This window comes from Asterias amurensis, chromosome 16, assembly GCF_032118995.1.
Source record: "Asterias amurensis chromosome 16, ASM3211899v1".
Classification (NCBI taxonomy): Eukaryota; Metazoa; Echinodermata; class Asteroidea; order Forcipulatida; family Asteriidae; genus Asterias; species Asterias amurensis.
The window spans coordinates 3,700,424-3,712,237 of NC_092663.1; the positions used below are offsets into that span (position 1 = coordinate 3,700,424).

The window sequence follows — 11,814 nt, forward strand, 5'->3', positions numbered from 1 at the left end:
TCCGCCATTCTGCTTTTTGATAACTTGTAATTTAACTGCAACTACTCCAGGCAAGGGAGAGTCAAGAGTGATGGACTTTAAGTTGTCTTGGTACAATGTTGCTCCGAGTTTCTCACCTTCCAGCACATCAACAAACTGTCCATTATCTTCAGATTTGGCTGAGAGAATGAATTCCAGGGTAATGACATCCTCACCATTCCCTTGTAGTTTAAAACCACGCACTTCAACTTTAGATTGGTACTGAACAATCACCCATGGATTGTCATATTCCTCACCAGCATCTGACGACAACTGGAAGGTCCACGGATTTTCAGAGTTGATAAGTGTTGATTGATTTGCTAGTGTTTGCTGTGGTGCGAATGAACGCTGTTCAAGATTATCCAGCTCACTCAAGGGATCCATGCAGTAACCTGTAATTTGATAACGTCAAAGGTTTTTTTTAAAAAGATGATCAGCAATTTAATCATTACATGTGACAATGATAAAAAATGTGAAAGAGAATTCGGCCATTACCTGCAGTAGTCGAGGTTGATGTTTGGGTTGTAGTTGTTACCACTGCAAATAACAAAATATAGATTGATATCAAGTTGTGCAAAAAGATAATTTTTTGCAATCTGCTTATATTTTCTTTGCTTTTGAAGATGAGAGTTCACATGTCATCCTGTCACTGATTTTGAAGAGGGAGTTGCTCATGCAAAGAACATTAAACACAAAGATAAATGTCAGAGTTCATACTCAAGTAAATTTATTAAAACAAAAAGATAGACACCACATGCATTTTATATGGCAGGGGTTGGAAGACAATGATATTTAGTGTACCTTTAGTAGTTGTGACAACCGGTGTAGTAGTTGAGATTTCTGTTTATAATCAAGAAGAATTCACCATTAATAAAAAAACAATTTATAGTGTTGTCAATGTAATTTATTGTGTGTACATATTTTCGAAAAGCGACAAGGAAAATATATGTCTAATATATGTATACATATTTTTTTTAATTCACTTTTAAATTGTTTATTTTTTAATAGTATTGAATTTGAATGTTTGAAGCACACTAGGACAACACTACATTTACTTCTTATTTTTTTGATGAAATAGATAAAAATGAGATTGAATTGAATTGGCTCACCCTCTTCGCAGCCAAGAACATCAAAGCGCAAACTACCAAATCCGGCATCTTCTTGATCTACAGACTCAAGTTGCAAGCTAAGAGCCAGCAAACCAGATAAAGGAGAAGGTAGTGCGACGGTTTCGACTCTCTGGTTTGTCAGATCTGCAATTAGTTTTTCATCTTCCAGCTCTACAAACAGTCCATCAACTTCGTACTTAGCCGACACAACAAATTGCAATTCCTTGACAACATCACCACTTCCTTGCAGCTTAAATCCGTGCACTTCCACCTTGGACTTGAACTCAACAGTCACCGTAGGTTTGTTCTCTGCATCAACATATGGCAGTAGTTCGAATATCCAGGGATTGTCAGCATTAATACCGGTTGATTGATTTTGCTGTGGTGATATAAAACGTCTTTCTTCTAGATCCAGCAGGCCATTTAATGGTTCCATACATTCTCCTGAACAAATCACATTAAACATAATGTTGAAAAGATAGTTATAAATTGAAACAAAAGCAGCGGTGCGAATAAGTAAAAAAAGATCGGAATCGACAACAAAAGAAATAAACCTTTAGCTGAGAATTCATAGATGATTTGTAGTATTTACCTGCTGTAGTAGAGGTTGACGTTTGGGTCGTAGTAGTAATAACTGCAAAACAAATTAAACATGGATTCTTATATCAATAGTTTAGTTGTATATTTAAATGCTGGCTGCATGTTTTGTTTTTATTGTGCGAGTATTCTTTAAATTTGTGAGTATGAGTTTCATTCCCCTCACTTGCATAATAGGTTTTTTTCACAAAGATGGACAGAAAAGCTTTTGCTGTTATCTGTTTGGAAGTGGAGAATAAATGCATAAGTGTTGTTGCTGTTGGTGATGATGTTGTTGTTGTATTTTTTATTTTTTACATTCATGCAATACAAATATTGAGATATTCAGCAATAATTAAAGGGTTAATACCTTTAGTCGTTGTGACAACCGGTGTAGTAGTGGGTATTTCTGTTTAGGATGACAGAAAAATCATCGTCAATCACAATCATCAGTTAATCTTAACTTACAATTTACAAGTTTAGGAATTACACTAAGGATTTCGACCTACCTTCTTTGCATCCTAGCACATCGAGTCGCAAACTGCCTTTTCCAGCTTTTAAGTCATCAATTGATTGAACTTGTAATCGAACTGCAACTACTCGTTCTAATGGAGTGTCCAGATTGACGGACTCTAGTCCATCTCCGGACAAGGTTGCTGTGATTTTCTGATCTTGTGGCACCTCAACAAAGTCTCCATTATCTTCAAATTTGGCCAGGACGATGAATTTTAATTCCTTGACTAGCTCACCACTGCCTTGTAGCTTAAATCCGCGCACTTCAACTTTAGAAGTGAAATAAACAGTCAACTGAGGGGTGGTAACTGCTGACAGCTCAAAGGTCCACGGATATTCAGCGTTGATATTAGTTGATTGATTTGAAATCTGCTGCGGTGTGAATGAACGCTCCGCTTCAAGATCTTGCTCGCCACTCATGGGTTCCATACAGTAACCTGGAGTGGGTTTATATGTAAAATAAAATTATTTTAAATTACAAGTCCGAACCCGCAGCGCTTGATAAAAAGCAAGGATACAATTTATATCTGCAGTACACATGCAGAAGAAAATTCATGATAACAACGGACATTACCTGCTGTGGTGGAGGTTGGCATTTCAGTTGTAGTAGTAACCACTGGGGAAAAATCAAAGTACAATGTTTGAAATCAACTTCAAAGCAACATGAACAGATATGATCAAAGCACATGCCATATAGGCTTACGGCAAACAGATAAGTTTGTATTAGTCTTGTATACAATTTTTACTCTTAATTTGATTTTACCGGTTGTGGGTGTTGTCGGTCTACTTGATAGTCGAGTTGTTGTGATGACAGGATTGAAGCCTGAAACAAGTGGCGCTGCAAACCAAAAACAAAAAACAAGAAAGTTGAAGAAATTGCACTTCATTGGTTTTGCCATCACTTGTTATTGAACCCTTAGAACAAAAACTCCTGCAAGTGTTTTTGCTCTGATAATAGATAGGTGACAATATTTTCAAGTTGATGAAATAAAATAATTTCAGTCAGACAGCATTAAGTTGTTTAATGATTGATTTACCTTCTGTTGTCGTTGTCGCAAGAGTAGTAGTTGACAGTCCTGTTTTTAAGAAATGACAAAGATAAAGACCATTTATTTAAACGAATCTCCTCTTTGACCTATACTCTCACACTGGAACTCCTCATATCCAAGTTTCTCACACTCTCACTGAATGTTACGTACCTTCTTCACAACCAAGGATAGCAGCACGTAAACTGAACTGAAGTTTGCTGTCAGTGGATTGACTTTCATCCATTCGAGAGAGGGAAACTACTTCTAAGCGCAATCCTATTAACCCTTTCAGCGGCTTTATCAATGTTACATCTGAAGCTTGCTCATTCAGCCTCATATTCTGCACCTGCAACACCAATAACAAGAATGAGTATAGAATGGCCATTCATACCTGATCATTTGAGTGCCGCTCAACTTTGACATATGGCAATAATTTGTTAATACTGTCAATTGAATGTGTACTTATTGTGGGTAGGTTAATTTGAATAGGGAGAGTCTATGCTGAGAAAAGCTTCACTCACCAATGCTTTACCAGAGGCTCCCTGTACTATAACAAACGTTTCACCCAGTCTGCGTTTAGCTAACAAGATGAATTCAATGTTGTCATTGTTTGTACTGCCCTGAAGCCTTACTCCAGTAACTGTGACTTCTGTCTTGAAATCTATGGTTACACTGGGGTTTTTGACAGTTTCTCGATCTTTCAAAGATGGCTGGTTATCAAGGGAGAACGTCCAAGGTTGCTGTGCGTTGACACTAGTTGACTGATCGTTGGCAATAGCCGGTTGTACTGATCGCTTGGCTTCCAGTCCCTGCGTTCCGTCAAGCTGCTCCATACAGTAACCTATTACGAAACCGCAACCAGAAGATTAATTTCAAAATAATTCTTCGAGAATGAAAGGTTTAGCCAGTAATTTTTTGAAACCTTGACGAAAAAAATGAAATAAAGTACACACCTGCAGTTGTAGAAGTTGGAGACTGAGACGTGGTGGTTACAACTGCAATTGTAATAAACAATAAAAGTTTCTGTTATAATCAACTGAATTGCAAAAGATAATGAGAAACAATTTTGCCACGCACGCTGGATAGTGTATATCAACTGCAAATGACAGAGAACATGTAACTCGTAGAGACAGCGAGCGAGCGCAAGGCTTTCAGAACTCATGGGAGAGTCAACAGTAAATGAAAACATCTTATCTCAATTTAAATCAAGATATTGATGCAGATTTCATTTCCAGACTAGTGTTGTATTTAGAGAACAACATAATCAATAAAACTAAAAGACAATTTGGGCGAGCGATGGACAAAAAGTGATTAACTACCGTAGTAAACTGACAGTTATTGCAATAAGGAGAAAAACCTTGACTAAGATTTCCTTGCCCTAGCCAGCATATTTTGCTTTACCTTTAGTCGTTGTGGTTACTGGAGTAGTAGATGAAATCTCTGTTTGGAATAAAAAATTAAAAAAAGTCATTATTAATTTTTCTTTAAAAAAAAAAGAAGACTCTTGTAATAGTTTTTGCATTTGGCAGTAATGGATGTAACTTTCACTCACCCTTCTCGCAGCCGAGGACCTCAATTCGCAAACTACCAGTTCCGCCATTCTCCTTTTTGATAACTTGTAATTTAACTGCAACTACTCCAGGCAAGGGAGAGTCAAGAGTGATGGACTTTAAGTTGTCTTGGTACAATGTTGCTCTGAGTTTCTCACCTTCCAGCACATCAACAAACTGTCCATTATCTTCAGATTTGGCTGAGAGAATGAATTCCAGGGTAATGACATCCTCACCATTCCCTTGTAGTTTAAAACCACGCACTTCAACTTTAGATTGGTACTGAACAATCACCCATGGATTGTCATATTCCTCACCAGCATCTGACGACAACTGGAAGGTCCACGGATTTTCAGAGTTGATAAGTGTTGATTGATTTGCTAGTGTTTGCTGTGGTGCGAATGAACGCTGTTCAAGATTATCCAGCTCACTCAAGGGATCCATGCAGTAACCTGTAATTTGATAACGTCAAAGGTTTTTTTTAAAAAGATGATCAGCAATTTAATCATTACATGTGACAATGATAAAAAATGTGAAAGAGAATTCGGCCATTACCTGCAGTAGTCGAGGTTGATGTTTGGGTTGTAGTTGTTACCACTGCAAATAACAAAATATAGATTGATATCAAGTTGTGCAAAAAGATAATTTTTTTGCAATCTGCTTATATTTTCTTTGCTTTTGAAGATGAGAGTTCACATGTCATCCTGTCACTGATTTTGAAGAGGGAGTTGCTCATGCAAAGAACATTAAACACAAAGATAAATGTCAGAGTTCATACTCAAGTAAATTTATTAAAACAAAAAGATAGACACCACATGCATTTTATATGGCAGGGGTTGGAAGACAATGATATTTAGTGTACCTTTAGTAGTTGTGACAACCGGTGTAGTAGTTGAGATTTCTGTTTATAATCAAGAAGAATTCACCATTAATAAAAAAACAATTTATAGTGTTGTCAATGTAATTTATTGTGTGTACATATTTTCGAAAAGCGACAAGGAAAATATATGTCTAATATATGTATACATATTTTTTTTAATTCACTTTTAAATTGTTTATTTTTTAATAGTATTGAATTTGAATGTTTGAAGCACACTAGGAAAACACTACATTTACTTCTTATTTTTTTGATGAAATAGATAAAAATGAGATTGAATTGAATTGGCTCACCCTCTTCGCAGCCAAGAACATCAAAGCGCAAACTACCAAATCCGGCATCTTCTTGATCTACAGACTCAAGTTGCAAGCTAAGAGCCAGCAAACCAGATAAAGGAGAAGGTAGTGCGACGGTTTCGACTCTCTGGTTTGTCAGATCTGCAATTAGTTTTTCATCTTCCAGCTCTACAAACAGTCCATCAACTTCGTACTTAGCCGACACAACAAATTGCAATTCCTTGACAACATCACCACTTCCTTGCAGCTTAAATCCGTGCACTTCCACCTTGGACTTGAACTCAACAGTCACCGTAGGTTTGTTCTCTGCATCAACATATGGCAGTAGTTCGAATATCCAGGGATTGTTAGCATTAATACCGGTTGATTGATTTTGCTGTGGTGATATAAAACGTCTTTCTTCTAGATCCAGCAGGCCATTTAATGGTTCCATACATTCTCCTGAACAAATCACATTAAACATAATGTTGAAAAGATAGTTATAAATTGAAACAAAAGCAGCGGTGCGAATAAGTAAAAAAAGATCGGAATCGACAACAAAAGAAATAAACCTTTAGCTGAGAATTCATAGATGATTTGTAGTATTTACCTGCTGTAGTAGAGGTTGACGTTTGGGTCGTAGTAGTAATAACTGCAAAACAAATTAAACATGGATTCTTATATCAATAGTTTAGTTGTATATTTAAATGCTGGCTGCATGTTTTGTTTTTATTGTGCGAGTATTCTTTAAATTTGTGAGTATGAGTTTCATTCCCCTCACTTGCATAATAGGTTTTTTTCACAAAGATGGACAGAAAAGCTTTTGCTGTTATCTGTTTGGAAGTGGAGAATAAATGCATAAGTGTTGTTGCTGTTGGTGATGATGTTGTTGTTGTATTTTTTATTTTTTACATTCATGCAATACAAATATTGAGATATTCAGCAATAATTAAAGGGTTAATACCTTTAGTCGTTGTGACAACCGGTGTACTAGTGGGTATTTCTGTTTAGGATGACAGAAAAATCATCGTCAATCACAATCATCAGTTAATCTAAACTTACAATTTACAAGTTTAGGAATTACACTAAGGATTTCGACCTACCTTCTTTGCATCCTAGCACATCGAGTCGCAAACTGCCTTTTCCAGCTTTTAAGTCATCAATTGATTGAACTTGTAATCGAACTGCAACTACTCGTTCTAATGGAGTGTCCAGATTGACGGACTCTAGTCCATCTCCGGACAAGGTTGCTGTGATTTTCTGATCTTGTGGCACCTCAACAAAGTCTCCATTATCTTCAAATTTGGCCAGGACGATGAATTTTAATTCCTTGACTAGCTCACCACTGCCTTGTAGCTTAAATCCGCGCACTTCAACTTTAGAAGTGAAATAAACAGTCAACTGAGGGGTGGTAACTGCTGACAGCTCAAAGGTCCACGGATATTCAGCGTTGATATTAGTTGATTGATTTGAAATCTGCTGCGGTGTGAATGAACGCTCCGCTTCAAGATCTTGCTCGCCACTCATGGGTTCCATACAGTAACCTGGAGTGGGTTTATATGTAAAATAAAATCATTTTAAATTACAAGTCCGAACCCGCAGCGCTTGATAAAAAGCAAGGATACAATTTATATCTGCAGTACACATGCAGAAGAAAATTCATGATAACAACGGACATTACCTGCTGTGGTGGAGGTTGGCATTTCAGTTGTAGTAGTAACCACTGGGGAAAAATCAAAGTACAATGTTTGAAATCAACTTCAAAGCAACATGAAAAGATATGATCAAAGCACATGCCATATAGGCTTACGGCAAACAGATAAGTTTGTATTAGTCTTGTATACAATTTTTACTCTTAATTTGATTTTACCGGTTGTGGGTGTTGTCGGTCTACTTGATAGTCGAGTTGTTGTGATGACAGGATTGAAGCCTGAAACAAGTGGCGCTGCAAACCAAAAACAAAAAACAAGAAAGTTGAAGAAATTGCACTTCATTGGTTTTGCCATCACTTGTTATTGAACCCTTAGAACAAAAACTCCTGCAAGTGTTTTTGCTCTGATAATAGATAGGTGACAATATTTTCAAGTTGATGAAATAAAATAATTTCAGTCAGACAGCATTAAGTTGTTTAATGATTGATTTACCTTCTGTTGTCGTTGTCGCAAGAGTAGTAGTTGACAGTTCTGTTTTTAAGAAATGAGAAAGATAAAGACCATTTATTTCAACGAATCTCCTCTTTGACCTATACTCTCACACTGGAACTCCTCATATCCAAGTTTCTCACACTCTCACTGAATGTTACGTACCTTCTTCACAACCAAGGATAGCAGCACGTAAACTGAACTGAAGTTTGCTGTCAGTGGATTGACTTTCATCCATTCGAGAGAGGGAAACTACTTCTAAGCGCAATCCTATTAACCCTTTCAGCGGCTTTATCAATGTTACATCTGAAGCTTGCTCATTCAGCCTCATATTCTGCACCTGCAACACCAATAACAAGAATGAGTATAGAATGGCCATTCATACCTGATCATTTGAGTGCCGCTCAACTTTGACATATGGCAATAATTTGTTAATACTGTCAATTGAATGTGTACTTATTGTGGGTAGGTTAATTTGAATAGGGAGAGTCTATGCTGAGAAAAGCTTCACTCACCAATGCTTTACCAGAGGCTCCCTGTACTATAACAAACGTTTCACCCAGTCTGCGTTTAGCTAACAAGATGAATTCAATGTTGTCATTGTTTGTACTGCCCTGAAGCCTTACTCCAGTAACTGTGACTTCTGTCTTGAAATCTATGGTTACACTGGGGTTTTTGACAGTTTCTCGATCTTTCAAAGATGGCTGGTTATCAAGGGAGAACGTCCAAGGTTGCTGTGCGTTGACACTAGTTGACTGATCGTTGGCAATAGCCGGTTGTACTGATCGCTTGGCTTCCAGTCCCTGCGTTCCGTCAAGCTGCTCCATACAGTAACCTATTACGAAACCGCAACCAGAAGATTAATTTCAAAATAATTCTTCGAGAATGAAAGGTTCAGCCAGTAATTTTTTGAAACCTTGACGAAAAAAATGAAATAAAGTACACACCTGCAGTTGTAGAAGTTGGAGACTGAGACGTGGTGGTTACAACTGCAATTGTAATAAACAATAAAAGTTTCTGTTATAATCAACTGAATTGCAAAAGATAATGAGAAACAATTTTGCCACGCACGCTGGATAGTGTATATCAACTGCAAATGACAGAGAACATGTAACTCGTAGAGACAGCGAGCGAGCGCAAGGCTTTCAGAACTCATGGGAGAGTCAACAGTAAATGAAAACATCTTATCTCAATTTAAATCAAGATATTGATGCAGATTTCATTTCCAGACTAGTGTTGTATTTAGAGAACAACATAATCAATAAAACTAAAAGACAATTTGGGCGAGCGATGGACAAAAAGTGATTAACTACCGTAGTAAACTGACAGTTATTGCAATAAGGAGAAAAAACCTTGACTAAGATTTCCTTGCCCTAGCCAGCATATTTTGCTTTACCTTTAGTCGTTGTGGTTACTGGAGTAGTAGATGAAATCTCTGTTTGGAATAAAAAATTAAAAAAAGTCATTATTAATTTTTCTTTAAAAAAAAAAGAAGACTCTTGTAATAGTTTTTGCATTTGGCAGTAATGGATGTAACTTTCACTCACCCTTCTCGCAGCCGAGGACCTCAATTCGCAAACTACCAGTTCCGCCATTCTCCTTTTTGATAACTTGTAATTTAACTGCAACTACTCCAGGCAAGGGAGAGTCAAGAGTGATGGACTTTAAGTTGTCTTGGTACAATGTTGCTCTGAGTTTCTCACCTTCCAGCACATCAACAAACTGTCCATTATCTTCAGATTTGGCTGAGAGAATGAATTCCAGGGTAATGACATCCTCACCATTCCCTTGTAGTTTAAAACCACGCACTTCAACTTTAGATTGGTACTGAACAATCACCCATGGATTGTCATATTCCTCACCAGCATCTGACGACAACTGGAAGGTCCACGGATTTTCAGAGTTGATAAGTGTTGATTGATTTGCTAGTGTTTGCTGTGGTGCGAATGAACGCTGTTCAAGATTATCCAGCTCACTCAAGGGATCCATGCAGTAACCTGTAATTTGATAACGTCAAAGGTTTTTTTTAAAAAGATGATCAGCAATATAATCATTACATCCTAATGATTGTGACAATGATAACAAATGTGAAAGAGAATTCGGCCATTACCTGCAGTAGTCGAGGTTGATGTCTGGGTTGTAGTTGTTACCACTGCAAATAACAAAATATAGATTGATATCAAGTTGTGCAAAAAGATAATTTTTTGCAATTTGCTTATATTTTCTTTTGCTTTTGAAGATGAGAGTTCACATGTCATCCTGTCACTGATTTTGAAGAGGGAATTGCTCATGCAAAGAACATTAAACACAAAGATAAGTGTCAGAGTTCATACTCAAGTAAATTTATTAAAACAAAAAGATAAACACCACATGCATTTTATATGGCAGGGGTTGGAAGACAATGATATTTAGTGTACCTTTAGTAGTTGTGACAACCGGTGTAGTAGTTGAGATTTCTGTTTATAATCAAGAAGAATTCACCATTAATAAAAAAACAATTTATAGTGTTGTCAATGTAATTTATTGTGTGTACATATTTTCGAAAAGCGACAAGGAAAATATATGTCTAATATATGTATACATATTTTTTTTAATTCACTTTTAAATTGTTTATTTTTTAATAGTATTGAATTTGAATGTTTGAAGCACACTAGGAAAACACTACATTTACTTCTTATTTTTTTTGATGAAATAGATAAAAATGAGATTGAATTGAATTGGCTCACCCTCTTCGCAGCCAAGAACATCAAAGCGCAAACTACCAAATCCGGCATCTTCTTGATCTACAGACTCAAGTTGCAAGCTAAGAGCCAGCAAACCAGATAAAGGAGAAGGTAGTGCGACGGTTTCGACTCTCTGGTTTGTCAGATCTGCAATTAGTTTTTCATCTTCCAGCTCTACAAACAGTCCATCAACTTCGTACTTAGCCGACACAACAAATTGCAATTCCTTGACAACATCACCACTTCCTTGCAGCTTAAATCCGTGCACTTCCACCTTGGACTTGAACTCAACAGTCACCGTAGGTTTGTTCTCTGCATCAACATATGGCAGTAGTTCGAATATCCAGGGATTGTCAGCATTAATACCGGTTGATTGATTTTGCTGTGGTGATATAAAACGTCTTTCTTCTAGATCCAGCAGGCCATTTAATGGTTCCATACATTCTCCTGAACAAATCACATTAAACATAATGTTGAAAAGATAGTTATAAATTGAAACAAAAGCAGCGGTGCGAATAAGTAAAAAAAGATCGGAATCGACAACAAAAGAAATAAACCTTTAGCTGAGAATTCATAGATGATTTGTAGTATTTACCTGCTGTAGTAGAGGTTGACGTTTGGGTCGTAGTAGTAATAACTGCAAAACAAATTAAACATGGATTCTTATATCAATAGTTTAGTTGTATATTTAAATGCTGGCTGCATGTTTTGTTTTTATTGTGCGAGTATTCTTTAAATTTGTGAGTATGAGTTTCATTCCCCTCACTTGCATAATAGGTTTTTTTCACAAAGATGGACAGAAAAGCTTTTGCTGTTATCTGTTTAGAAGTGGAGAATAAATGCATAAGTGTTGTTGCTGTTGGTGATGATGTTGTTGTTGTATTTTTTATTTTTTACATTCATGCAATACAAATATTGAGATATTCAGCAATAATTAAAGGGTTAATACCTTTAGTCGTTGTGACAACCGGTGTAGTAGTGGGTATTTCTGTTTAGGATGACAG

General features: G+C 36.7%; 2 protein-coding genes across 2 annotated transcripts; both read right to left on the minus strand.

The window, feature by feature from the left end:
- Positions 1–2,189: 2,189 nt before the first annotated feature.
- Positions 2,190–6,733, minus strand: LOC139949167 (uncharacterized). The gene is made up of 14 exons (XM_071947566.1): positions 6,728–6,733; positions 6,557–6,623; positions 5,965–6,408; positions 5,657–5,695; positions 5,350–5,391; positions 4,797–5,246; positions 4,646–4,684; positions 4,198–4,239; positions 3,766–4,085; positions 3,416–3,590; positions 3,254–3,292; positions 2,980–3,054; positions 2,791–2,832; positions 2,190–2,653 (listed from the first exon to the last, which is right to left on the minus strand). The coding sequence occupies exons 1-14, from the start codon at positions 6,731–6,733 to the stop codon at positions 2,190–2,192; spliced, it is 2,244 nt and encodes a 747-aa protein (XP_071803667.1).
- A 293-nt stretch (positions 6,734–7,026) lies between these two features.
- Positions 7,027–11,582, minus strand: LOC139949168 (uncharacterized). The gene is made up of 14 exons (XM_071947567.1): positions 11,577–11,582; positions 11,406–11,472; positions 10,814–11,257; positions 10,505–10,543; positions 10,198–10,239; positions 9,635–10,084; positions 9,484–9,522; positions 9,035–9,076; positions 8,603–8,922; positions 8,253–8,427; positions 8,091–8,129; positions 7,817–7,891; positions 7,628–7,669; positions 7,027–7,490 (listed from the first exon to the last, which is right to left on the minus strand). The coding sequence occupies exons 1-14, from the start codon at positions 11,580–11,582 to the stop codon at positions 7,027–7,029; spliced, it is 2,244 nt and encodes a 747-aa protein (XP_071803668.1).
- Between the last annotated feature and the right edge of the window lie 232 nt (positions 11,583–11,814).